The sequence below is a fragment of the Chlamydotis macqueenii genome, chromosome 14, assembly GCF_036417535.1.
Source record: "Chlamydotis macqueenii isolate bChlMac1 chromosome 14, bChlMac1.mat, whole genome shotgun sequence".
NCBI classification, from domain to species: Eukaryota; Metazoa; Chordata; class Aves; order Otidiformes; family Otididae; genus Chlamydotis; species Chlamydotis macqueenii.
The window spans coordinates 14,675,195-14,700,299 of NC_141569.1; the positions used below are offsets into that span (position 1 = coordinate 14,675,195).

The following is a 25,105-nucleotide window of genomic DNA, read 5'->3' on the forward strand; positions in this document are numbered from 1 at the left end:
TGAAGTTACCCATTACTTCTCCCTCTCCCAGAACACTGGTGGGGAATGGTGAGCATGGAGCTGGCCGTGCTGGTGGCCGGGGGCTGCGTCGGGCACTGTCCCGGCCTCACCCTTCCTGCTCGGGGCAGGGATGCTTTGTTTGCCTTTCATGCCTGCGTGATCTGAATCACCCCTTTGGCTTTTTCCCTCGGGATCCACCTAAAGAGAAGTGTCCCACGGCTGCCGCATGGGAGTGGAGAGGCTGGTGCCACCTCGTTAGAGCTGCCCCAGCCCAGCGTCATCAGCATGGGCTGAGCCCTGCACAAACCACCCAGCCTTCCCTGGGTGGACTTCAAGCCCTCATCTTCTTGTCTGCTGGGCAGTATTTACCAGAGGAGACATCCGGCACTGACTTTACCCTGAAATGTTGTTTTGATGCCGGTGCCGGTGGGATGCTCTGTGTCTGGAGCTCCCCTTCCTGGTTCGGCTGGTGCTGCGCCGATAGCAGTCTGAACTCCATCGCCTGCGACTGTCAGGGGGCAGACAATCCACCCCAGGCATCTGAGGTGCTCCAGCACCTCATTGTAGAGTTGGCTTGAGTCTGGCATCACCCTGGAGCCAGCAAGAAATCCACCCCATGGAACAGCACCTGCCAGAGGCAGGAGCCAGAGGGACGTTCCCGTGAGGAGCAGTGCAGTCCAGGGACACCAGAAACCCCAGGAGAGCTGGGGTTGCACAGCCGTCCCCATGCCCTGATCCCCAAGGGCCTGGCACTAGGGAGCTCACACGGGGCTTGCAAGCATTTTCTAGCAAGCTTTGCCTTCTCCCACCCCGTCCCTGAGCCACTCCTGGGACATCAGGTAAACCCTTCCCTTCCCAAGGGCGCAGGGGGGTGGCAGGGCTGCAGGGAAGCAAACACACGTCTCTCCATCCCGACGCAGAGCCCACAGGCGCTGGCACTGCGCATGCTGCCTGCCCACAGTGGGAAAAGAGAGGGTGGCACGCAGGCTGGGGAAACACCCTTGCCCACCCTGCTCCGGCAGCCCACCCGCATCCCGGCAGCAGCCGCCCGGGAAGAAATAAGAAGGTGGCTGACAGCGAGATGAGACCGTGCCCAGATCCGTTCCGCGAGACATGAGGAAGGCGACAACGGCAACGGCGTTCCAGTTAGTCACTGCCGGGAAGTGTGCCACGGCGGAGGCTGCTGGCAGGCCGGTGGTGTTTTCGGCCACCTGGTGCGTGTGGCCTTATTTTGACGATAATTTCAAGATTTCTCTGAGGAGGGGTGCAGCCGGGCAGCGGGAGCCAGTGGGAAGCGCCGAGGAACGACCAGAAAGAAACTGCGGGGCTATGTTGGGGACAGTCCCCAGGGTCCCCTTGCCTGGGGCCAGGCTGTCCCCATTAGGACCAGGCTCCATGTGGGGCTCAGGAGGCAGCTGCTGCAGGTGCTCAAACTGGTGGCCTGTCACCTGCTGGGGCTGCAACTGTCAAGGTGACACGTGTCCAGGAGGTTTGGACCAAAGGTCCCAAAGCTGGTGGGGACAGGGGATCCACCAGCCCCTCTCCTGGCATGGGGAGGATCCCGTGGGGCTCGCCCATCCCTGCCCAAACGACGGCTGGAGGGAGGCAGGGGAGGACACGGCAGCGGGGACGCAGCAGATGCATTTCGTCACCCGGCCAAGGGGCGTGTGTGTGTGTTGGGGGAAGGGGTGGTTGGGCGTGTGGGTGCATTTATTGCCTCTTCCCGCCAGCGCCGGCTCCCTGTGCACACACGGGCGGCAGGGACCCAAGGGCACAGCCCACAGCTCGCTGGACTTTTACCCTGCTGTGCAAACAGGCAGGCGCCAGATTAGGGTATCAGTTGGAATTTCATCCTGTCAACGGCACCCGCAGCCTCTCTGGGCGGGCAGTGGAGCATCTTCCCTCCAGCCCAGCCCCTCGCCCACCCATGGGCACCCCAAGGCAGCGAGTGAATTTTGGAAATGCACATTTCATCCCCCCGTCCACGACTCTGTTCCCCTTCAAGCTTCCCCCTTGTGCAAGACCTTGCAGGTGATGGGCTGCCACCACCCCATCCCCTGTCAGGGCAGGATCCCACCACCTCGTCCCCATGTGATGATGACAAAATTGGCTGTCAAAGGCAGGCAAAGGCCAGCGAGGGAGGAGGGGGTGTGTGGAGGAGCCAGCCTGCAGCATGGGGACCACGCTGGAGTCTCCACACAGAACTGAGCCCCAGTGCCCCAGCCTGGCCCAGCTTTTTGGGCAGGTGTCTCATCCAGTTCCATCACTTTTCCCATATGGCACCGGCTCCATTTCCTTTGCCACCCCTGGCTTGTTTTAGCTCCTCATGCCCCACATCCCCTTGCTGGGGTGCAGGGAGGTGGTGGTCCCATGCCGCAGGCAGCCCAGGCGCCGTGCCGGTGATCGCGGGGTCACCGGGGTGCAGAGGTAGGTGCAGCCACTGTTGCAAGATCAGGAAAAAAACCCTTTGCTCTGTCCCGCTCTCTGCAATGCCACCTTATCCTGCCCCTGCTCCTCCATCTCCTCCACCCATGAGGACTTTATACTGCATCAGGTGTCCCTCCACAGCCACCTGCACTGCCCAGGCACCTCGGCACACGTCCCCACCTCTTTCCAGGCAACGCTTGGCACATTTTGGGGCTGGAGGAGCTGTCTTGGGCAGGGATTTGAGGGTGGCCTTTTGCTCAGTGCCCTGCAGGACCAGGGGGACATGGCTGGGATGGAGAGAGGAGAGTGTTGGGCACCGATGCCAGCTGTCCTAGGCACTATCTCACATCCTCCTTCTCTGTTTGCTCTTCTTGGACAAGGAGGATATTCAGCCCGTCAACAGCCATAAAATGAGATTAGAGGCCAGGAGGCACCAATGGGAGGTGGCCACATCCGTGGGCACCTGGCCTTGTTCTTTGGCCTCTGCCAGCCCAAACCCAGCCTCACCCTTTCCCTGGCTGCCCCCAGGGCTGCGGATGTGCAGCCACAGGGTCACCTGGCACGGCCAGCCCTCTGGGTGCCAAAGGGATGGGATGTGGCTGTGCCACGCGCCCTGCTGCACGAAGACATCCATCTACACCCTTTTTGGTGGGGCTGGGCACGATCACTCGCTCCTCATCATGGCCACACCTGGGGACATCGATGACGGTGTGACCCTGGAGCTGGCATCCCTCCCCTGCCGTAGCACCGCGGGCGGCGAGGAGACAGCCACAAACCAGCGGCGCGCAGGATTCCTGCTCACTTTTATTTTCACCGATATCTAAAAAATAAAAAGGAAAACCAGTTCTACCTTATATACACAAAATCTGAGCCAAAGTCCCAAGCCAATGCAAACATTTGTCCTCACCACCGAGCGCAGCTGGCAGCAGTGGCCGAGGGATGTGTCACCGGCCCCCGTGGGAGAGAGACCCAAATCCTACGAGGGCTGGAGTGGGATGGCACGGACCTGCTTGTAAAAGCCACAGCCTGCCTGGGCATCTTCTTTCCCGGGCCAGGGGGGCTGGGAGCGGTGCAAGGCTGGTGGCGGACAGGGCAGCTGAGGGATGCGATGCACAAGCGGTGTCGGGTGCGATGCGAGGGCTCGGTCAGGCACCCTGGACATGTCTGCTGCTCCACCTTTCTGGAGCTTGGAGAAATGGTGCTGGGAAAGGCCAAGCCAGCTGCATGTGAGGCCCATGCACACTCGTCCCCGTCTTGGTCTTGGGAAGCTGCAGCCCTGGAGCACCCGGCACAGCCCCGAGCAGGAGTCGCAGAGCCTCCTGTGTCCTAGACGTGCCCCACTGGCCTTTGGGGCATTGGAAACCTGGGACAATACAGTGGTCAGGACTCAGCTGGATGAAGGGAGGTTTCAGCTGCAGTTCTCCAGCAAGAAAAGAGAGGTATCAGTTACTGGCCTAGGGCACACGTTGGGTGAGAGGTGGCACAGTACGTGGAGAAGGGGCAAAACCTAGAGTCCTTTGAGTTTTGAATAAAACAGGAGAAACCCACTTCTCTGTCTTTCTGGAAACCACCTCTTCATCACCTAACACCAGGACATGTGCCACCCTCTCCTCTGCCTGAAATGGCTCCTGCCCAGCTCCTCGTGCCTGCAGCGGCTGCGCTCTCTTGGAGCAACACCTCAAGCCCTCCTGGTATTGGCCCTTCTGGACAGCCTGGGACTGGTATTTGCACCCATTCCGATGACAAATCCTCTTGTTCTCCTCCCCTTCCCCACAGGAACGTGGTCTCAGGGGTCAACAGGGTTGTCTGCCTCCAGCACACCTGTGCCTGCCTCTCTCCTCTCCTCCCTTTTCCATGTGCTCCAGGTGGAGGATGGCTGCAGTGTTGCCTTGCCATAGCAGAGCCAGGGGCACCGGGGCTGCTGGACGTGTCTCCATGTGGCTCTTTGAGGCTGAGGGGCAGAGCTGGGGGCACAGGAGATGATTCTGCCAAGTGGGTGGGAGACGTGGGTGAGAACGTGTGGGGATCCTTGCCAAGGACATGCTCTGGCTCACCACCATCGCCATGGTTTGAAGGAGTCCTCCCTCAGGTCCCATGGCCAAGGGTCTCACTTGGCTCCCGCAGTCCAGCTCACTCTGCCTTTGGCACCCCCCTTTCTGGCAGGGGAGATCCAGGAGACCAGCTCAGCAGAAATTTGTTTTGCTTTGAGTCCAGCCACGTTTTTTTTTTTCTAGTTCAATCTTGTTCAAACTGCTGGATCACCCGGAGGACCATGAAGGAAGCGTCCTACCAGCTCCACTTGGTGTGCCGTAGGAAAGCCATCCTCCACCACCACCCCCTTCCTTCTGCTGACGTTGGGATCTTGCTTTGGGCTACAAATACCAGAGACCAGACCGGTGCGTGTTTCCTACAGGAGAGCACTACTACCTAACCTATGGGGTTTACATAGGAGAGAGCCCACCAGCCCCTTGGGAAGGTCCTGGTGCCACCCCACCCAGCCCCGCCGACTGCTCCGTTGGTTCAGCCGGGGACCACTATGTCTTTGGGAATGGGCTGTCACTCTTCAGAGCACACGGGCCGGCTGGGCTCTGCTGCATAGTGCTTATCTCTCAGTGTCTATAGCTGGTGAAGGGGGTTAGGGCATGAATTCCTCCTTGATTGTCAGCGGAGACGAGGAGACGAGGTTTGGGGCACTGCTGCTGCAGAGGCCTCCGATCGGTCCTGGCGTGCCGACGGCTGGCGGGGTCGGCGTGGTGGTGCTGGTGGGCTGGCTTTGCTGCTGCATCTTCTTTTTGTTCACCTTCCTCTCCTTTGCCCTCCGATTTTGAAACCAGATTTTCACCTGCAGGAAGACAAGAACAGCAGTGCAGAGATGGAGGTGGATGCAGCCAAGGATGACAACCTTCAGGGTCCCCCTGGGCTAGGGAGGGCATCCCAGAGCTCGGAAGAGAAGGCAGAGACGTGGAGCAAAGTGGGACAACCACTGCCTGCTTGGGCTGCAGCCCTTCCCTTCCCCAGCCCCATCTCCACCAGGGACATGGTTTTCCCGGGACACCACAGCACTGACCTGCCGTTCGGTGAGCCCGAGGGCAGTGGCCAGCTCGGCCTTGCGGCGGATGGTGATGTAGCGGCTGTAGTGAAACTCCTTCTCCAGCTCCAGGCGCTGGTGGTCCGTGTACACCACCCGATACTTGTCTTTCGTCCTGGTCTTGCCTGGCAGAGAGAGCAGAGTGGGGATGAGCTGAGAGGGGATGGTGGGGAGGGATGGAGGGGTAGGAGCATCCTCAAGGACATGGAGGATCTACACAGCTTCCCATGGAGAGCTCAGAGAAACATGGCAATGCCCTAGGGATCATTGGAAAAAAGAGTTGTGAGGGTCCTACTGGATTTAATACCCATCCTAAGTAGAACCAGGGTGTTTCTCTGTGTTGAAAAGTACCTGGGCATTGGGGAAACTGCTTGGTGGGAAGAGCAGGAGGGATTCAGAGGCATCCCAAGAAGATGGACTACAAATCTCACGTGCCATTACATACTGTCCCCAAGAGCTGCAAGCCCTGAGGTGTGCACCTGCTGCTTTCTAGCAGAAAAAATACAGTTGACAATAGCCCAGCCGCCTTCTCCGTTAGCCTGCACACACATGGGCCGAGCTGTGGAGCAGGAGCCAACGGCCTGAGCTCCACCTGGGCCGGGGGCTGCGGAGGGGGCGGGTGGTACTTTGAGGAAGGGTGCCCATGCCTGGCACTTAGCTGACAAGTTCCTGGTGCTTTCATCTGCAGAAGAGCCCACAGGCAGGGAATAAACACAGCTGTGAATATTTGCTTCTCCACCCAAAAAAGAAAAATCCTGTTCCAGGGCATGAGGAGGGACGGAGCTGTGCCTTCAGCTGAACAGCCACTGTCCTTCCGATTGGGAACCCGGCCGTTTGTTTGCCTGGCAGACACGTTTGCCCATCTTCTCCTGAATTTCTGCTGCTGACAGTGGTGCTGCCCCAGGAAGGGACAGGAGCAAACCCAGAACAGCTCCATGGATTTCCCCATGGAGTGGTACTGGGTGTACCAGTGTGGGCAGGATACTGCCCATCACCGCTGCAGATGTCCAGAGAGGGATTTCTAGTGACCCAGCAACCCATATAACCTCGCTTGCGGCCTGCTTCCCGCAGGAAAGGGGCTGTTTGTGTGACTGCCCTCCTGTTCATCTGTTCCCCTGACAAGTCCTTGGCACATCATTCAGTTGGGCCAAATCTGATGGACATCTGGATGTCTCAGCAATAATATTAAATTCACACTGTCCTAGTGGAAGCAGGAGTCTGGTTAGCGCAGAGCAAAACTGTGCTCCAGAGACTCCAGAGCAGACTCAACCCTAATCAGACATCAGAGAATCTCCACACAGCAAAACCCCAACCTCTGGCTGCAAATCTGTTTCTCAATCAACTCAATTTTGGTTTCAAGAGTGTCTCTCCCCTGCTTCCCCCTTGCAAGGAGATGGGGACTTTCCTAAGCCACCTCTGATGCTGAAAGAGAAATGTAGAAGAGCAGCAGCGACAGGACAACCCACGGCCGCGGGACGCTGCGAGCGGGACAGGGGCTCCCCCGAGGTCACTTCCCTCGCAGCATCCCGTGGGATGCCGAAAGGCAGCTGGATTTCTCCTCAATAAGCAAAAGCCAGCAAAGGTCCAGCTCCTGCCGTTGGCCACCGAGCAAACCAGGTGCGGAAGCACATGGGTGTGCGCGGGAGCCGGGGTGGGCACGGGCGGCATCTCGCCCTGCTGCGACTTGACCCCAGCGCTCCCAGGCACGAAAGCAGCTGCCCTGCAATTCCAGCTAGCACCTAGTTTCCATGGCTTTGTCTCTCCCCGTGTCCTCCTGCCCTTGCTCCTGGAAGTAGGTGCTGGCACAGGCTCAGCACAACGAGAGTGGGACAGCGGGGACGGCTGAGGGTCCCAGTGCGGTCCCCAGGGATCCCCAAAGGGAGGAGGGTAGGAGCACGGCAAGGCTGAAACACAGCCACGAGCAGAAACCAGATGTCCCAGCACGAGGGCTGAGCTTTAGCCGCTAGCTGGTATTTGAGGGATGTGATGAGTTCAGTCAGTCCTTTAGCGAGCGGGGAGCCCCGTGCGTCCCGGGGCTGCGTGGAAGCGAACACCTAATCCCTCCTCACCACCGCCAAGAGCAAAGCTGCCTCTGGCCACACAGGGTGACTCTGCAGGTGAAAACAGGGCAAAAAAAGGCGATTTGATTGAGCAAGATGTGTGTGGAGATGTGTGCAGACAGGTGGGTGAAACGTGGCGATTTGGGGGTCTACGGGACCCCTGCCCTTCCCGTGGGGTCACCGCCTCCTCTTGCCCCCCCACAGGTGAAGGGTTCGTCGGCGTGAGGAGGACTTCTGCGTCCCAGCCCAGGAGGGACCCACGCTGAATTTGCGAACGCAGCGATTCCCAGGGAGTTACAGAATAAACCAGAGGCGCCGGCGGAGATTTATGTGGGGGTTTAGCAGCTCCGTGAGAAACTGGGCTCCCTCCGTCTGCTCCAGGCTCAGGGACTCTTACAAGGCTTTTTTCTGTCTCTTATAAATTTAACTTTTTTGGGTTTTTTCATTTGAAAGGAAAAACCTTTCTGAAGAGATAATGACTTAAAAATTATTTTATTTGCAATACTGCCATTTGAATACCACTGCTTGGAGAAAAAAAAAAAAACAGCTGGAAAGCAATGGAATTGGCAGATAAAGTAAAAAAAAAGAATAAAGAAATAAGGCAGTTTGTGAATACCACATATGCCACGAATTTCAGCAGGAATTATTATTTCCTGCTGCAGCTGTAAATAGATCCATCACAGCCCGTTCTTTGTTATTCCCTCTTCACCGTTCATCTTTGCCAGAGCCTGTGCTTTGCCTCAGGTCTGGCAGACACCTGGCCGTGCCGGCGAGCCATCGCCGTCTGAGCTGGGCACCAGTGGCACCCATCTCTGGCTGCCCAGTATCAGCCAGCAAAGACTCCAAGCAGAGCGCTCCCCACCGCGCCAGCGATGCAAAGTTATTCATCTCAAGTAATTGCTGGTTTGGGCGATGTTTGCTGAATTTGGGAATGTGTTGTGGGTGATTCACAAGGAAAAGAAAAGGACTCTGCCAGAAATACTGTTGACAATTAATAATTCAGCTACCTTGAATATGAATGTTGGGTTACACTTAACTCTCTCCTGGAGAGCTTTTATGGCTCTGTGACAGGAAAGAGGAAATTTGGGATGAGCCAGCCCGGCTCCTTACGGGGAGTCCTTGTACCTACAGGGAAACTCCGGCAGTGGGGTGGGGAGCATGGCCAAGCAGAGAGATGAAGCCATTCCCACATTTCCAGGGAAGCCCAGCAGAGCTGTACCGGGCTGTCCCACAGCCGGGATAGCCCGGAGCTGCGAGGGAGCGTGGATGGGGTGCAGGGGTGCAAAGGGGGTGCTGGCAATGCTGCTGGCACAGCCCCTTCCAGCCCTGCTAGGCATTTAAAATCCCTCCTTGTACCCAAAAGACCAGGCAAAGGAACTACTTGGGCAGCCAAAGGAGCCATTCGCGGGGCCAGTGGGAATGGTTTCGGCTTTGGGATCAATGCAGGACCAATAGCTGCATGGGGACAGGATATCGTTACTGCTGTTAATGTATAACCCTAATAGCACTCACCTGAGCCGTGATTAGATAAGGGAATAGCTTTAATGTGCTGTGCAAACCCCAAAGGACGCGCTCCCCGGTGTGCACGCACACGCACTCGCACACACGCAGGGGGATGGGGTCCCGACACCCGGCCCGCATCCGCTCCCCACAGCATCCCTGCCCCGGGGATGGGGATGCTGTAGCTCCTGCACTGGACCGGGTCAGGAGCCTGGCAGGGGAAGGGAAAATCAAACCAGATCCCTGTGCCCACCATCCCGGGCTCTGCACCCTCATGGCCATGGCGGAGGCTGCCGGGGAGGGGGTAATTCACCCTCTCCAGCCCTGGCCTGCCCAAAGGATGGCTTTCAGTCAGAAACTGTGCCCCAAACACCCCAACAGAAAGGTAACAGGGGGAATTTTGAGGCTGCTGTTGAGCTCTAGGAACAGCTGGGAAGAGGCTGATTCAAACCAGGGAGGAAAGAGCCTGCGGGGCAGCAGCAGCACCCTGGGAGGAGGCGGAAAGTGGGGAAGGAGCAAGAGCTGGCAGGGTTTTTTGGAGCTTGTCTTTTCCCCAGTCCTGAAGAAATGCACGGCTAAGCGGGGATCAGGCCAGCTCCAAATGGAGCATCCCCATCCGTCGGACACGGCCCTCTGATCTGCAGCAGGAGCAGCACGGCTGCCAGCAGCGAGGAGCACAAACCTGTACGGTTTTCTAAAGGTCTATATTTCACAGGTCAAAGCGGCTCAAAATTGCGGCAGTTGCAAACCCCGGCTCCCTGGGAAGCTGCTATGCAGCCATCGGGGCTCCAGTCAGGGCAGCTGGGGTACGGCAGCCCCAGCCCGTTTACCGGAGCCCCATCGCGGTGCCAGCTGTCGCACCCCTGCCGCCGAGGTCCCCAAGGCCTGGGGACACGGGCGCGTTGCACGCTGCTTGGCGCGGGAGGTGCTGGCGTGGGGGACGGAGGTGCCGCTGCCAGGCCGGCCGGCCCCGCGGCTGCCCGGCTGCTCTGCACGCCCCGCTGCGCAGCGACTGCTCGCGTGACTGGCACGAAAAGTCTGGGCAACGTGCTCCTGGAGCTGCCCTGCGTGGTCTCACCTTCCTGGTGATGCACTGGCCACGCACTGGCCCCTTCTGTACAGCCTCCTCTGTCTGTACTGCGTGCCTGATTCCACGCGATCTGGTGGCACTACAATATTTTCATGCTGAAAACATCACCTCTGAAAGTCCCATCACCAGCAAGAACCAGGGAGAGAACTTGTCTGCACTGGAGTTAAAGCACAGCAAGATGGGGTGCAAGGCTGTCCCCCCTGGGTGGGTGCTTCCTCTCTGTGATGAAGCTGCTTCGTTCTGAACAAGCAGTAGCTACTTGCAAAGAGGATAAAATCCTCCCGTCCCCGAAGAATCAGTGCTCTGTTAGAATTTGCCATTCCTCTCCAGGGAAAGCATCGAGAAAAACTTCCCCCCAGCCCCAGCACAGCTTAGGCAATGCTACAGATGGAGAAACTGAGGCACAGAAGCAGCACCAAACCAGAGCAGGGTCCCCAGGTCAGCGCCACGGGCTCTGATCACTGGTGGGCCACCCCGGGCGGTTTAACCCCCCTGGTCCTCCTGCAGCTCCATGGGGGAATCCCCCCCCACGGCAAAGGGACAAGGGCAGCCAGCAGCGATGCCCCATGACAGAGACCCCAGGCCCTGGAGAGGGCTGGGGTTGTCTCCTAATGCTCAGGACCCTCCAGACCGGCTGGAGTCACTCCATCTGGCAGCCAGATGTGCTCCAGCTGCTGCTGCGCGGTGGGGTCCATGCTCCCTCTGCCGAGCAGAGGTGACGGAAGCCGTGCTGCACAGCGATGATGCTGACCCAGAGAGCCCAGCACGTTTCGCTGTCATTAAACCTATGGGAAATGGGACCCCGAAGTCTGCACCACCAGCAGCAGGGGCTGAGCCCCCCGATGCCCTCCCTCTGCCCCCCTGCCCCACACTCGCTTCCTCCCCTCCGGCTCCAGCATCCGCCCCAAAGCACACAAGCTCCTCTGTGGCCAGGGAGGGGGGATAAACCCGAGCCCCCCGCCCTCCTCTAGTGCTGGGAACCAGCAGGTCAGGGTTTTCACAAGCCTCCCCCTTCCCGTGCAGTATCGTCAGCTATTTTTCCTCTGCTGCAGGCAGCAGAGGGGTGATGGATGGGACGACAGACGCAGGGCGAAGGGCCGGAGCCATGTGGCTTGCTTTATCACCGACCGCGAGAAACGAACCCCTCCAGAGGGCAATCCTTCCCAAAATCCCTGCCTGAGATCACTCCTCCGCCAAAGGGCGTTGGATTTAGACAACTGCTGAGTGTCAAACACTGGGTGAGAGGAACCACCCCAGTCTCGTACATATTTAGTGTCTGTACTGTGGAGGGAGGGGATGCCAGATGAATCCTTAGCTGATGGGCACTGCCAAGCCTTGTCCTGACGGCCTTCTAGACTCCTGCACACAGAGGATCAAGCTCTGTGCTTCCAAAAAAGCCCCACAGCTTTGCTATAAGTGAGTGTGTGTGGCTGGGACTGGAGGTTATGGGGACTGGAAGAGCTGGGAGGCAGAGACTGGGGCTTGGTGCATGGCACGGCTGCGAAGGGCAGCCCGGCTGCTGGGAAGAGGCAGAAACACCCGGGCAAAGAGCCGGGTTTGGGGAGCACAGACCAGCGCGCAGGAGCACAGACTGGCCCCGGCTGGGCTCCGCACTGCCGGCACAGGGCCAGCTCTGCACACACACCCACACACGTGGGCCAAGGTACCCCTCCTGCAAGCCTCATCTTCCTCCCAGGGGATGCAGACCCCAAGGGGATGAGGAGCAGGTTGCCGGTGGTTGCAGTAAGCTGGTGGTTCCCCATCACAGCTCCGTGTTCTTGGACGCGGAGCAACACGACAGGAGATGCTTCAACCCTGGAAGCAGCAGCCTGGGGCTGGGCGTTGGGGCAAGCATTTCCCAGCCCTGCAGTGATTCAACCCTTTATTTTGGCAACTGGTAGATTCCTTCAGTTGCGCACATGGTTTTATGAGCACCGAGCCAAGCACCGCCAGCCTGGCTCCCGCACCGGGTCAAAGACCACAGCAGCGCGGGAGGGCGAGGAGTGCCGGGGCAGCGCGCGGGCTGGCCAGCGCACGTGGGCTGGGCACAGCGCTTTTCAGAGCATCGCCTTCACACCAGCCCCGGATCCAGCTCATCTGGATCGGCCGTCTGGCTGGATTTGACCCGGCAGGAGAAGGACAGTGAGATGGCGGTGGTGCCGGCTGGGCACCGGGACTCCTCTCAGCCTTGGCAGCCCCATAGGGCTCCTCATCCTCACCGTGGGGCAGCGTGGGGGAAGGATCCGGCCCCTTATCCGGCCGATCACAAAGCTAACAGCCGTGGAGTGGGCGTCCTTGAAGGGACCCCTATAGGAAACATCTGCCATTGGCCAGAGGTTTAAAGTGTCCCTCTGCTAATCCCAGGGTATTAGCCAGCCAAGCCCATCACGTAGGTACCGCCAGTGCTCCAGAGAAGCCCTTTTTTGTTCAAGGAAAGTCAATTCTAGGAAAGTTTGAAAGGCCTGTACCTTGGCCAGCAAGCTAAGTGGTCAACAAAACCCAGCTGGGGCCAGGAGCAGGCTGTGGGTTAATAATTCAAGGGGAGAAGACCAATGGGGCCTGATGCACGCACACACCGAGTGAGCCGGGGAAGCAAAGCGTCTTATGGGGAGCAACCGTGTCCTAAAGAGGGGTCCCCAAAGCAGGGACTGACCTTGAAGATGCACCATCCTCCAACCACCACCATCACACCAAAACATCCCATGCATGGCATGAACCCTGCCTGTCCGTGGAAAACGTTTCTCTGTCTCATGAATGAGGTTTTTACTCTTTCCTCCGGCTTTCACGGGCCTCACAAGGGCTGAACAACTAGAGCAGGAAATAGCGAAAATTGAGACGGAAAACTGCTCTCCCAGCAAGTCACCACTCGTCCATGCTCGGAACATCACTGTTTGCTCTCCATCACCCCAAAACCCGCCCGGACACTGGTACCACGCAAAGTCCCCAGCACCTTCTCCTCCTTGAGGGATGCTCCGGTGGCACTTTCACTTGCAATATTTAGCACCGTGGCCCCGGCTCGATTAGTGACCTAAAAAGCCAGACCCGAGGCAGTATCTGAGGATTTGCATAACTAACGAGCAGAGGGTGAATTTCAAAGTTCAGCCAGCCACCGTTTCCAGCCGCCTTCCTGAGCTTTTTATAGAGCCGGGGTGCAATTCACAGGGAAGTTTGCAAATAATTGTGAATAAGGAGGAAGAATGAGGCTCTGACACGCTGCTCGTGAAGATTTTATGAGCAGAAAAAGAGGTGACATTGGAGAGAGAAATGAGGCCTGGGGATATCTTCCCGCTCGGTTTCCCGTAACTCCCCATTCCCAGCCACCAGCCCTCCGGTGTCGCGATCCCTTCTGCCGCGGGGCTGCCTTGGCTCAGCCGGGTGAAGCGCGTGCGTTTTTAGCAACAGGTACATCAAATCATCCCCCGGCAAAGCCTGACTCTGCAGTGAGTCACTGGGAGATTCCTCACTGATTTTTCTCGGGTTCTGGATCGCGTTTGTAGAAGCCTCCGACACACTTATATTCCCTACGTAACATTTTGTCTTACCACTGCATAGCTCTTTCCCAAAAGCTTTCAAACTGCGGCCAAGAGCTGTTTATACAAGGCAAGACAGAGCGGGAACCTTAATTTACAACCCTCTGATGTATTATGATTTACAGCATTTGCAATGAAACTGTTGATATTTATAGCAAAAAAAAAAGTCCGCGCGTTCATTTCCTATTCCCACTGCGGTGAGATGGGCAGTTAATCAATCCAGACTGATTAAAGTCCAGTTTATTGATCTCAATAAAAAAAATCATCCAAGAATTTCCCCCTTATCTAATGTCAAACCCATCGCTCTTTCAAGATGAATGGAGAAAGGCTCTTTTTCTTTTTTTAAAGGAAAACACGGGCTGCATCCCACTGTCTCCCAGCACATGGTTCCACTGTGGGCGAATCCCACAGCCGCTTGGGCCCGGCAGAGACACAAGGAGAGGTCCTTAATCTGCCAGTGCCTTAAAAAAGGGACCTCGCTGGTCATCCGGCCTGGGGAAGCACCATGAGAAAGGGGCTTCCACCCCAGCACCCATCCCCAAATCCTCAGGGTTGGGCTGGGGCAGCTCCTGGGCTGCGTGCCAGCGGAAGAAGGCGGATTTATTTCTCCCTTTGTATTTAATCTATGAGATACAAGCCAAGCAACTAATGATATTTTTCCAGGATTCAATCAACTCAATTGTCGTCTAACTCAATCAGAGGCTCTTTCAAGCCCCTGTTTTATCTTGGCCCCGCTGCTGGGTGTAAAACCGTGCCCTTGATCCACAGGAGAGGTGTGCTGATGTCTTTCTCCCCTCATTCATTTTCCCTCCCAGCTCCTCTCCTTGGAAGAAACCGAGATGTTCGACACTACAAAACCCACAAAGCGGCGGGGTCCCAGCTTTATCCGCTGCCTTACACCCTTACGTGCACGGAGGGGCCGCAGGATCACAGCCCCCCCAGTTCCCGGGGCCTCCATTGGCTCTGGCACGCCTGTGGGTCTCCATCAAGGGGAATGGGGGGGGGCGTTTTTCCTAAATAGGTATATTCAGTGCTTAAAATGAGCCAGGAAATACCAGCCTGCCTCTCCCCTCCTCTTAGCAGACTGGGGCTAGGTTTTTTTCCATTTATTGGGATTTTCTGCCTGCTCCACTGCAGCCACTGGTCCCACTGGGACAGCCCCATCCCCATCATGCAGATGCGGCAAACATAAGGAGCAATTTTCCAAACTGGAAGACCCCAGGCACCTCTACATGAGGGTCTCTACATGGGGCTTGGCCAGCGGGGAGCCAGAAACGAGCCTAAAATTGGAGACGCTTTGCGAACAGGGAGCCCTGGCCCCAGTGACAGGGATATGGGGCAACCAAAAGCCAGCTTGTCCCCGAGAGATGCACAGACCACTCCTGTAGTGAGTTTGGCCCCAGCAGGGCTCTGCAGAGCTCATGGCCCACATGGGCAAGGAAGGGAGAGGGGTGGTGGGTCCGGACAAGCCCGGCGGGCAGAGGGTCCCGCTGAGGGCAGGACGGGTCCAGGCTGGGCTGGCAGCGGCCATCGCAGCCTGGAGGGGAAGATGAAAGGGCGCGGGCAGGGCAGGACAAAGGGCCCCTGCACCTCACCTCGCTGCCAAAGGAGCCAGCTACCATCTCCATGACAAAGCGAAGGCCTTGTCAATTTGGGCTGGCCCCAAGGGGGGATCTGCCCACCGCCTTTGATGTGGGCAGCAGGGACCCCCTGGCCAGAGATGGAAGGGGGCTGGGGTCACCCAGACGCTTCCCATCGCTCCCCCCAGCCCCCAGGTCAGGAGTTCAGTGGGGACAGGACCCCGGGGACAGGACCCTGGGGAGGGCAGAACGGCTCAGTGCCCAGGCCAGTGGAAGGCGCAGGAGCGGGGGTGCTGCACCCAGAGCACCCACACGCACCCTTCACATGGCACCGTCCCCAAATGTGCCACGCTTTGCACACACAGCAGGTGTGCACACCCGTGCACTGCACCTTGCATGCACACCGCGCACAGCACCATCCTCAACACACAGCACCTTGCACGCGCACGCTGAGCATCTCTCATCCCCCGTACGCGCTCACTGGCACCAGCTCCATACACGCTGCTTAGGGTGCCTTACACACGCACGCAGAGCCTGTAGCACCTCACACGCACTGAATACCTGTACATACCCGCACACAGCACCTTCCTTCCCCGTATACCCGATGGTACCTTCCCTGCACACGCATACACACACGCTAGATGTGCGCCCAGCATAAGGGACCTTGCACACACGTATGCACGCTCCCCATACACAGGTTCTCACAGCCGCAGCCCAGCATGCCCACCCTTGCACACACGAGACCCCTGTCGGGGCTGCCACGACCCCAGGATCCCGGGGGTCTCCGGCTCTGCCCATCCTACCCAGCAGCAGCAGATAAGGGCAGGGGTGCGGGGGCAGAGATCGGCTGGGAAAAATTATTTTCCAGCCCTGCAACCCCAGCTGCCAGCAACACGGAAGGACGGTACCCTCCTTGCCCGTCCTCGGCCCTGCCACCTCCGCAGCGGGGTCCCCGGCTCTTTGGGGACGAGGCGCCATGGCGAGGGCAGGCCAAGCGTCCTGTCCCTCCCGGCAGTTCCCATGCAGGGAGAGCCACGGAGCAGGATCCAGCTCCGTGGGACATCAAGCCCAGGGATCCTCTGCACCGGGGAAGGTGCAGGGGTGCAGGGCCGGGAGGTTTCCTTACCGCTGCTGCTGGTGCTGGGAATGCTGCGCCTCATCCACTCGTACGGGGTGCGTCTCTGGGCGTTAGGGGAGAGCTGAGGGACCGAGCTGCTGATGGGTGGAGGCAGGAGTCCAGAGCCCGGGGGCTGGATGGGGTTAAAATCTGGGGGGCTGAATCCAAACTGCCCCGGGCTGGCGGTGGAAGGCGCGGCGGCGGTCCCGTAGGAATGCCAGTCCTCCTTGGCAGGGGTGTAGGGAGAGCCCCAGGCGGCCACTGGCTGCCCATGGTGCGGGTCGTTGTTAATCCCCGGCACATGGTGGTAGCTGGCGAAGTCCGAATACTGGGGCGGCCCCGGCACGTAATTCTGGGGGTTGAGGTTGAGGCTGGGATGCCGAACGGGGCTGGGATACATGTTGGTGTCCTTATCCAAAAGATAGCCTACATACATCTTCCCCGGCCGGCTCCGCGCACATGCTGCGCCGCCCTGCCGCCGGCTGCGGGCCGGGTTCGGTTTGGCGGGGAAGGCGGCCGCCCCTCCTTCGCCTCTGCTCACCTGGTCGCCTTGGGGAGCTGTGTCCTGGGGCCAGGCACCTCCCTGCCCACAGGCTTTTATTGGGCCCAACCTCTCGCAGCATTTGCATTGAAAGGCAGGTTTGCATTTCAAAGTGCAGGAACCCCAGCGGGGTGAGGGGGGCGAGTTCAAGCCTCCTACCCCCGGCTGCAAGGGGGATGAGGTGGTGGGTGACCCCGGGGATCAGCGAGGACCCCGCATCCCCTCTACTGTCACCACCCCACTGCTGTCCCCGTGCCACCGGCCGCAGCAGCTGGCTTTGGGGACATTAGGGCACGGTGGGTGTCACCCATGAGGATGCCCCATGGAAGCCCACCCTGTCCCCAAAGCCATCTGTACCCTGGAGCAGGGTGCCTTGGGCTGAGCCTTTGTGTTAAAGCCTGGCTGCAGGCAGGGGACAAGCTGGGCTTTAATAGCCCACGTCTGGGGACATCGAACCCTCGCTCTGGGGTGGTGCTTTCCCGTGGCCGGCGGCAGCATCTGCCTGATTCGGAAAAGAAGGGCCGGTGGGAGAGGAAAGCTCTGGGTTCCCCTGCGTTTACTCTATCTGGGGACAAACCCACCCCTCCAAATCTGACAGCAAAGCTCAGCCCAGCCTCAGAGAGGGGGACAGAGCTAGCTGCGTGCAGGGAGAATGCCCCCGCCACGGACCCAACGGGCCGTCCCTGGGCTCTGACATGGCCCAAGGGGCTCATGACCCTGCGGTGAGAGGCGTTTCTCACCCGTTTTTCTCTCTTAAAGAAGCAAAAAGATCCCCATACATTTTCTGATAGAGAAAATCGAGCAGAAACAGGAGCCTTGTGAAGCTGTGTCTGCCTGCAAGGCAGGAGGTGGTCACCGGCCCGAAACAGCCCCGGGCAGCGATCACCCGCTCATCGCCACCAGGCCAGACACATCTTCACTCCGGAGAGGGGTGAGGGTCCAAGGACCAGCTCTGTGCCATCCAGGCCAGAAACCCCATCATCTACAGCCGAGAGCCTCCTCCCCGCCGACGTCCCCCTCCCCACTAGTGTCACCCTCCAGCTGCGCCGGCCACCAGCGCCTAGTCACAGTCATCATTTGCAGGCTGGCTTTTCCTCCTCGAACCAAAACACAGGGTGTTTTGTCACCTCCCCAAGGCCACCTCTGCCCCTTTCTCCGCATCAGCCCCTTCCCCTGCTGGGAATATGGGTGGGGTGAGGACTGAGTGGTCTTCACCCTCTTGGGACAGAAACAGCCTGGAACTTGACAATAAGAAACAGAAAAAAAATAAATAGTGGGGGAAAAAAGCAGAGAAAAAAAGAGATTTAGAATGAAGTTGAGAGGAGGGGATAAAAAAAGAGACTTTCAGAGCTTTTTCCTGATATGAACCAGGGAAGTGTTTCCAGCGTGGGATTGCCTCCCAGATTCATGGGGTTAAAAGGGAAATGGGAACAAAACCAGCAAAGCCTCTCTGACTTGGGGAGCTCAGTGCTTTTGCTGCACGACCATTTCTTGCTTTTCTCCCCGGCAGCCAGCGGCAGATATCCCCAGCGTCAGGCGGCCGGTCGGGGACGGCACCCGGCCACTGCTGCTCCCCGGGGTCCCCCTCGCTCCCATGCCAGCCCTTCCTCGGAGATCTCCCATCTTCTTGGAGGGACTGGTGTGTCCCCGAGCCCCCGCGGCACCGCTGTCATCTGTTTGCTCAGGGTGGACTTTGCGAGAGCTTGCGGCCCCCGTCCAGACTGCTGCCGTTCCCATCCTGCCGTCAAGTGCGCGGTGCTGGAGCCGTAGCGGGCCAGCACGCTGGGTCCCAGAGCCCTGGACCCACAGCAGCTCTGCATCAGCCCTGGGCGCCTCGTCCCATTGCTCCAGCCCCAAACCTAGCTGAAACTGAGTGAAAATGTGACAAATATTGGATGCCCTCGTGCCGCATCCACTGCCTGCAAGGGAGGTGGGAGCCAGGATGAGATGAAAGGGGCACGGTAAGAGGTGAGGGATCTGGTTTGCAAAAAGGGAGCAGAGTAAAACTCCGGCCACGGGAAATCACCCCCAGAGCTGGCAGCATCCAGGCTCTGCCTCCCGAAACCTGGTGCATGGCCAGAGGTACCGTGAGAGGGGAGCGATCCTCCTCAGCGTTCCCTTCTCCCTGTGCCCCCCAGCAGCCCCTGCCCCTCGCCCAGCCTTGTCCCCGCTCCTTCTCTCGTGACAAAGGTGACCGTCCCACCCGGTGATGATCCCAGCTCACGCCACAGCGCAGATTGATTGATGCACCATATAACCCCATCTATCCTGGTTTTTTTCCCAAGGTCTCAACACAGCCATGGCTTTGTTTAAACAAGAGAGCCAAGGCCTTCTTCCTCCTCCTCCTCCTCCTCCTCCCACCAGCAAAGAGATGCCGGTTCAGGAAGTGGGAAAAAAAAAGAAGAAAATCCCCCTCTGAGCAGATGGTGGGAGGTACGGAGGGACGCAGGTGGCTGCTGGGTCCCACCCCAGGGGTGGCTGCATTCAGGGACGGGGGATGCTGGGGTTGTTCCTGCTTCTGGTTGTTCCCAGCTGGCTGTGACGGGCAGTCCAGGCCCGATTTCCAATTTTCCCAGCTGGTGCAGCCATGGCCAAGGGCTCAGGCAACTGCTGGGGATGAGGGGTCCGGGGGTCTGGGGGCAGCACCCCACACCTGCATCCTCCCCATGGCAGGTGAAGGGCTCGGTGGGGCACAGCACGCCTAGATGCCTGCTAACAGCCCTGCCGTCAGTGAGCTCCTTCGGCACAGGGCGAAGGGGGCAGGGGAAGAAAATTGGGCCATAAAGATCTGTTGACGATAACTTCCCTCTTTTCCTTTTCTTTGGCTTGTTTATTGCTGGTGGGGATTATGGTTGGCAAAGTTTATGCTGGGGAAGAGCCAGGTGAGGAACCCTCCATGGATTCCCCGCCATGGGCTCCCCGAGGAGCATTCCGGCTGCTGGACCGGGGCTGAAGGGTGTTGCTGGGGACCTTCAGTGCCCCGGGATGCCACTCACACTGGGGTCCCATGGATGAGCAGGTCAGGGGCTACCAGGGCCCTCAGTGGTCCTCAGCTGGAAAAGAGAAGGTGGCTGTACCCTCTCCATCAACCCCAGAGACCCCCAGAACCAAATCCAGCATGGGGAGCTCCTTCTAGTCCTTCCAGTCCCGAGATTCCTGGTGGAAACCAGGCAGATGCAGCGGAGAGGGAGAGTGGCCAGGGTTCCCCAGCCACTCCCTGGGGCTGGGCTCTGCTATCCGTGATCGAGTGATGCCATCTCCTGGAAGCAGGAGAGCTGGGGAAGGAAGGGCTGGGAGGTCCCCAGGGCCAGGCTTCAAGCAGCCCTATCACAGACGGAGTGGGTTTGCAGAGGAGATCACCACCCCACCACCTTCTCCTCCCATGGAGAAGGCCCTCACCTCGGGAAATCGAGCCCTGCCTTGAGAACATGTCTCCTAGGCATCATTCCTGCCATACACCTTTGGGGCAGCATCCCAGAGAGCAGGGGAGTGACGGGGCAAGCACAGCCGCCCTCAGCCCCACCGAATGCCCAGAGAGCATCCCCTCCTCTCTAGCAATGGAGACATTGGTGCAACCCTCTTGCTGAGGACAACTCCCTGCCCCAGCTCCATCAGCCCCACTGCAGACTCTTGCAGGCCCTTTGGCTTTTCCCAGATGCCCAAAACTCATCTCTGCCGGCACCTGTGTCCCCGTGCTGAGGGCTCTGCAGAGCCCCAGAGAGATGGATGCTGAAGCAGGGGAGCCCAAATCACTGTACTGCCGTACAGCCCCCCTCTCCCCTCCCGAGGGCTCAGTGTCACTCCGCAACGGCAGGATCATCCTTGCTGGCAAAATGCAAATGCCACAAACCTTGGGACGAGCCTCAAGAGGGCACTGGGGATGGGGACACACGCTGGCATCTCTCATGGCTTTCCAGTGTGTGCTGAGCCCCTGCTCTGGATGCGTTGGTGGTGCGATTCCCCCCCGTACCAGCACAGAGCCGGGTGCTCGCCATGCAGCCGATGGGTGCTGAGCACGGCTCGCCCACCCAGCCTGCCACGGGAGACGCAGGGTTCTGAACGTGGGAGAGGCCCAGCGAAGAGCGTTCTGGCCACGCTTCACTCCTTCACCACATTTCAGGCGCTGCGTAAGCGGAGGGTTAATGGTTCCCACATTAAGTGGCTGCAGATGTGTGGGAAAGTCTGGGGCGACCGGACGGCATCGCTATTAGTATTCACCCAGGAGCCTGCCGCTGCCTCCCGGGGCTCTGCGCAGCACATTTAATACCGAGGCTCGTTGTGGGGGTTAGGAAGAGTGCGTGGGATGGGGGCAGAAAGGCCCTGAGGGAGGGAGAGGCAGCAGGCTAGCATCCTCCGCCACGGGCTAGTGCCTCCTCCAAGCACCTGAACCCAAGGAATGAGGGGATGGGCCAGCGTCTGTAGAGACACAGCATCATATGGCTGCATCTCAATCCCATGGCTCAGTTCTGACACCGTTGTCTCCCTGCGGCTCCTGTGACAGATTCCCCAGACAGATTCACGGTGCTGCAGGATGCTCCCCAGCTCGGGATGCTCCCCAGCACGTTGTGCTCAGCCATATGGACGCTCTGGAAGTAGCCCAGGACTTTCTGACTCCTCTTCCTCCCTGGGCACTACCGTCACCCGCTGCCACCCTGGCAAGGCAGGGTCACGCACAGGGTAGCAGTTCCTCCAGAGGTCGAGGCAGAGCTGTGAAACGGGCTGGATGAAGCCTCCACGCAGCTCTCCCCAGGGTCCAAGAGCTGGATCCTGCCAGGAGCAAATGCTGGTGGCTCCCGTGCCGGATGGGTTGCCTAGATGTGGTGCCATGCTGCCTGGCACCCACCACTCCTCTCTTGTGGTCTGCGGCTCAACACCACATCAGAGCGATGCTGGAATTCCTGGGCTGACTTGGAGCTGATAGAGGCTCAGAGAAACCAAAGCCACGGGCGAATCTGGCCCTCGTTAAACCTTCAGAGAAGCAGGAAAGGCTGACATCTGCTTCTTCATTCCTACCTGCCTCTCACCAGCTGGCACGCAAGACATGGCACTGACTCCAGCATGGCCATTCCCACCATCGTGTTGGGTCACCTGGCTTTGGTGTCTCTTTTCCATATCAGGCGTGGGATGTGGGCTTTTCCCCATGGTCCCAGCTCCACCTCAACTGGGGTAGAAGGTCAGAAAGGTGTTTTGTTCCAGGTAATGCCAGAGCATTCCAAATACCCTGGAATGTCCCTGTCTCAGTGGCTGCCGTCCCCACCAGAAACACCACGCTACATGACCCCAAGCCCCTGCTAGCACTCAACGATGTCTATTGAAGCTGGAAATGTCAATCCAGAGCAGCTCTGGCAGCCCACACTGCAGCTGTCCCAGCCCCAGGGGAATCACTAAGCGCCCACGAACAGAGGGTGCAGGCGCCAAAAATGGAGGTGAGCAACAAAGGGGGATGAGGCAGAGGTAGCTGAGCAGCTCCCCTCTGCCCACGCGCTCACGCAGGCAAGTCTCTCTGGCTTCGGTGCTTCCTCCAAGCTGGCCTTTCCCAGGAGCTGCCGTAACCCCGACGTGCTGTTCCTAAACAAAGTGCGCAGCCCTGGGTGCTCCCTGGGGACGCACAGCGTGGGCCGCCATGTGCTTGCCGGGACGCTGTGGGCTCTCCAGGGCTCTCCCATCATCCCAAAACAATGAACCCTGGCCTTTACAGACTTCTCCTGGGACTGGGTTTTGTTTGCCTAGGTTGTTCCTGCTCCCAGCTCCGGAGTGGGCGTTGAGGTCATCTGTTTGCAGGGAGGAGGTGGGGGGGATATGTCCCACCTCAGGATCAGGATGTTCTGCCCTCCAGGATGATCTGTGTTAGATTTTCCACCCCCTGCTCACCCCAGGATGGCCGGCCATGGGCTCTGGGTCTATCCCACTCTCAGAGCCTGCTTGTGGGATTTGACATGCAGCATGGACATGGGCATCCAAGGGCTGCATGCCGGTGGTCCTAGGCTTTGGAAAAGCACTGGCACCTGGGAACCCATCTCTGGAGCGAGGGGCCCATCAGGATTGCACCAGTTGGTTTCTCCTGCTCCCACTGCATCAGGAGCAGCGACACTGTCCTGGAGGGGAGACGCTGCGGGGGAAACAGCTCTGCCAAGCTATTCCCAGCAGTCCACATGTCCCTGCGCATGGACACGTCAGACACGTCTTTATCCCTTGGGAAACACGTCAGGAAGAGCCATGTGCGCAGCACGTCCCCTCTGCCGCCTGCCCCCCATATGAGCAAGCTCTCACGCTTGCTGTCTGCTTGACAGACCGTCTCAGCTCTGGGGGGGCTGCCAGGGCCCCCCAGCACATGGCCACCGCCACTTCTGGAGCTGGGGAATCTGGCACAGGAGAGCAGCGGGGTCTCACCCAGCCATCATGGCTTCACCCAGCCACGCAGCCCGGCCCAACAGCTCCTCCAGCTCCTCAGGGGCTGTTTCTCCAGCACCCTTCCCTTCCCTAACCTCCCTCTCCTGCCTGGGCTCAGCCAGGCCCGCGTCTCCCCTGCCCCGGCACGGAGCTGGCACACGAGCCCCACGCAAAGCGCCGCTCATCGCCTGGGGATAACCAAGGGTGCCAGAGCCTGGCTCTCCTCACCCTCCGCGGCTGCGCAGGATAAACACCTTCCCCTTTGGTTTTTCATGGGCACAAAGAGAATGCCGAGATAACGGGTGATAAGCGACCATCTCATGGGCTCATCCAGCCAGGGAATCATTAGCCGCGCTCATTGTGCAGGCGTTCGTTAGGGAGGCAGGAGGGGATGAGTCTGCCTTGCAAACAAGCCAGGAACACAGATTGCAGCAGTATTGTCTTTACGGGAAGGGCTTTTTCATTCTTGGAAAAGGAAAAAAGAAAGGCAGAAAGGTATCTTTTTTCAAGGGAGTCTACTTTTCCAGGACAGCCAGTGGATTTTTTAGTTTTTTTCTTGTTTGGATCAGAAAAAAGCACATCCTCAAGATTGAAAGGGTAGCAAGAACTGTTGGGTCAAAAGACAATTTTGATCCAAAGAGCTCCCACACCTCGTTACAGTGCCGAAACCACTTGCAAAAAAAAATCCACTTGTGGACAAATGATAATGTTTTGCCTATTGAGAGATTCTCAGAAACTTTATTTGAACTCATCAAGGTATGGGGAGGATTTAAAGCAGGTTCATTAACCGACTTCCACCCCCCAGGGCTGGAGGGGTGCAGGACATCTGAGATGATGGCACGGCCGAGGTGGGAATGGAAGCTCTGGCTGCCTCTCCCAGCTCCATGCCCCTCAGCAGCCCAAACGGGCCCAAGTCCCCAACAAAACCCACTCTTTGCTACAGCATCCCAGTTGGACAAGACCTTTTATTCCCTTTTCCATAAAAAAAAAAGAAAAAGAAAGAAAAAGGGCTGGGAGGGCGCGTTGGCGGTCCCCGAGCGGCCGCGGCTGGCTGGGGGTCAGCGGGGCGGGAGGCAGAGTTCTGGCACGGCACGGCCCGGCAAGGCGTCCGGGGGGAATACGCGGAGCCGGCTCAGTACAGGCCTTCTTGAATAAAAACATGAGTCAGCTGCTGGCGTGGGCAGCAGATTTTCTAAACATCCCCTCATATCCTGAGAAAGGGGAAAAAAAAAAAAAAAAGAAAACGGGAGAGGGGGGCTTGAGGGGAAAAAAAAAAAAAGAAAAGAAAAAGAAAACAGGGAAAAAGGCCAGAATTGAAAGCAGACACAGGGAGAGAGCAGCTCCTTCCCTCTGGTTTAAGGAGGCGAGAGCCGGGCTGGACCGGGCTCCTTTTGTTTCCCGTTAGCCGGGCCCTCGCCGCTCCCCTCGCCGCAGCAAAGCTCCCCTTTCTCCGCCGCCGCTTGGGCTTCTCCTCCTTTTCCTCAACCCTTTCTTTCCTCCCCCCATCGCACTCCTCCGCCGGGCTTTACGCGCAAGTTTTGCTCCGCGAAGGGTCCCCGCGGAGGGAGGAAGGCGGGGGGACTCCGCTCCTCATTGGCGAGGCGGCCGCTCCCCTTCTCCTCCTCCCGAGCGCTCTTTTATTTATACACGCACACGCGTGCACATCCCTCTGCCCCTCCACGCCGGGGCCGGACCCCCTCCCAGGTGGGCTGGGGGCTGCTGAGATGCGATAGAGAGGCAGAGCGAAAGTTTGGCTGCAGCCCAGCCCTGGCACAGCCTTGC

General features: G+C 58.6%; 2 protein-coding genes across 2 annotated transcripts in view; one reads left to right on the plus strand and one right to left on the minus strand.

Annotated features, from left to right (window-relative positions):
- Positions 1–5,062: 5,062 nt before the first annotated feature.
- On the minus strand, positions 5,063–16,828 carry CDX1 (caudal type homeobox 1). The gene is made up of 3 exons (XM_086759060.1): positions 16,402–16,828; positions 5,495–5,640; positions 5,063–5,269 (listed from the first exon to the last, which is right to left on the minus strand). The coding sequence occupies exons 1-3, from the start codon at positions 16,826–16,828 to the stop codon at positions 5,063–5,065; spliced, it is 780 nt and encodes a 259-aa protein (XP_086615186.1).
- Positions 16,829–24,507: 7,679 nt separating this feature from the next.
- The window catches only part of PDGFRB (platelet derived growth factor receptor beta), a 34,259-nt gene continuing 33,661 nt past the window's right edge, over positions 24,508–25,105 (plus strand). The window contains exon 1 of the mRNA XM_086758717.1: positions 24,508–25,027. The gene's annotated coding sequence lies outside the window, so the exon portion shown is untranslated. The remainder of the gene's footprint in view (positions 25,028–25,105) is intronic.

Coding starts and splice junctions, on each gene's coding strand:
- CDX1 (XM_086759060.1), bottom strand. CDS start 16,828: ATGTATGTAGGCTATCTTTTGGATAAGGACACCAACATGTATCCCAGC. Junction 5,641..16,401: donor TCCCAGCACCAGCAGCAGCG/GTAAGGAAACCT, acceptor TCTCTCTGCCAG/GCAAGACCAGGACGAAAGAC. Junction 5,270..5,494: donor TCGGGCTCACCGAACGGCAG/GTCAGTGCTGTG, acceptor GTCTTCCTGCAG/GTGAAAATCTGGTTTCAAAA.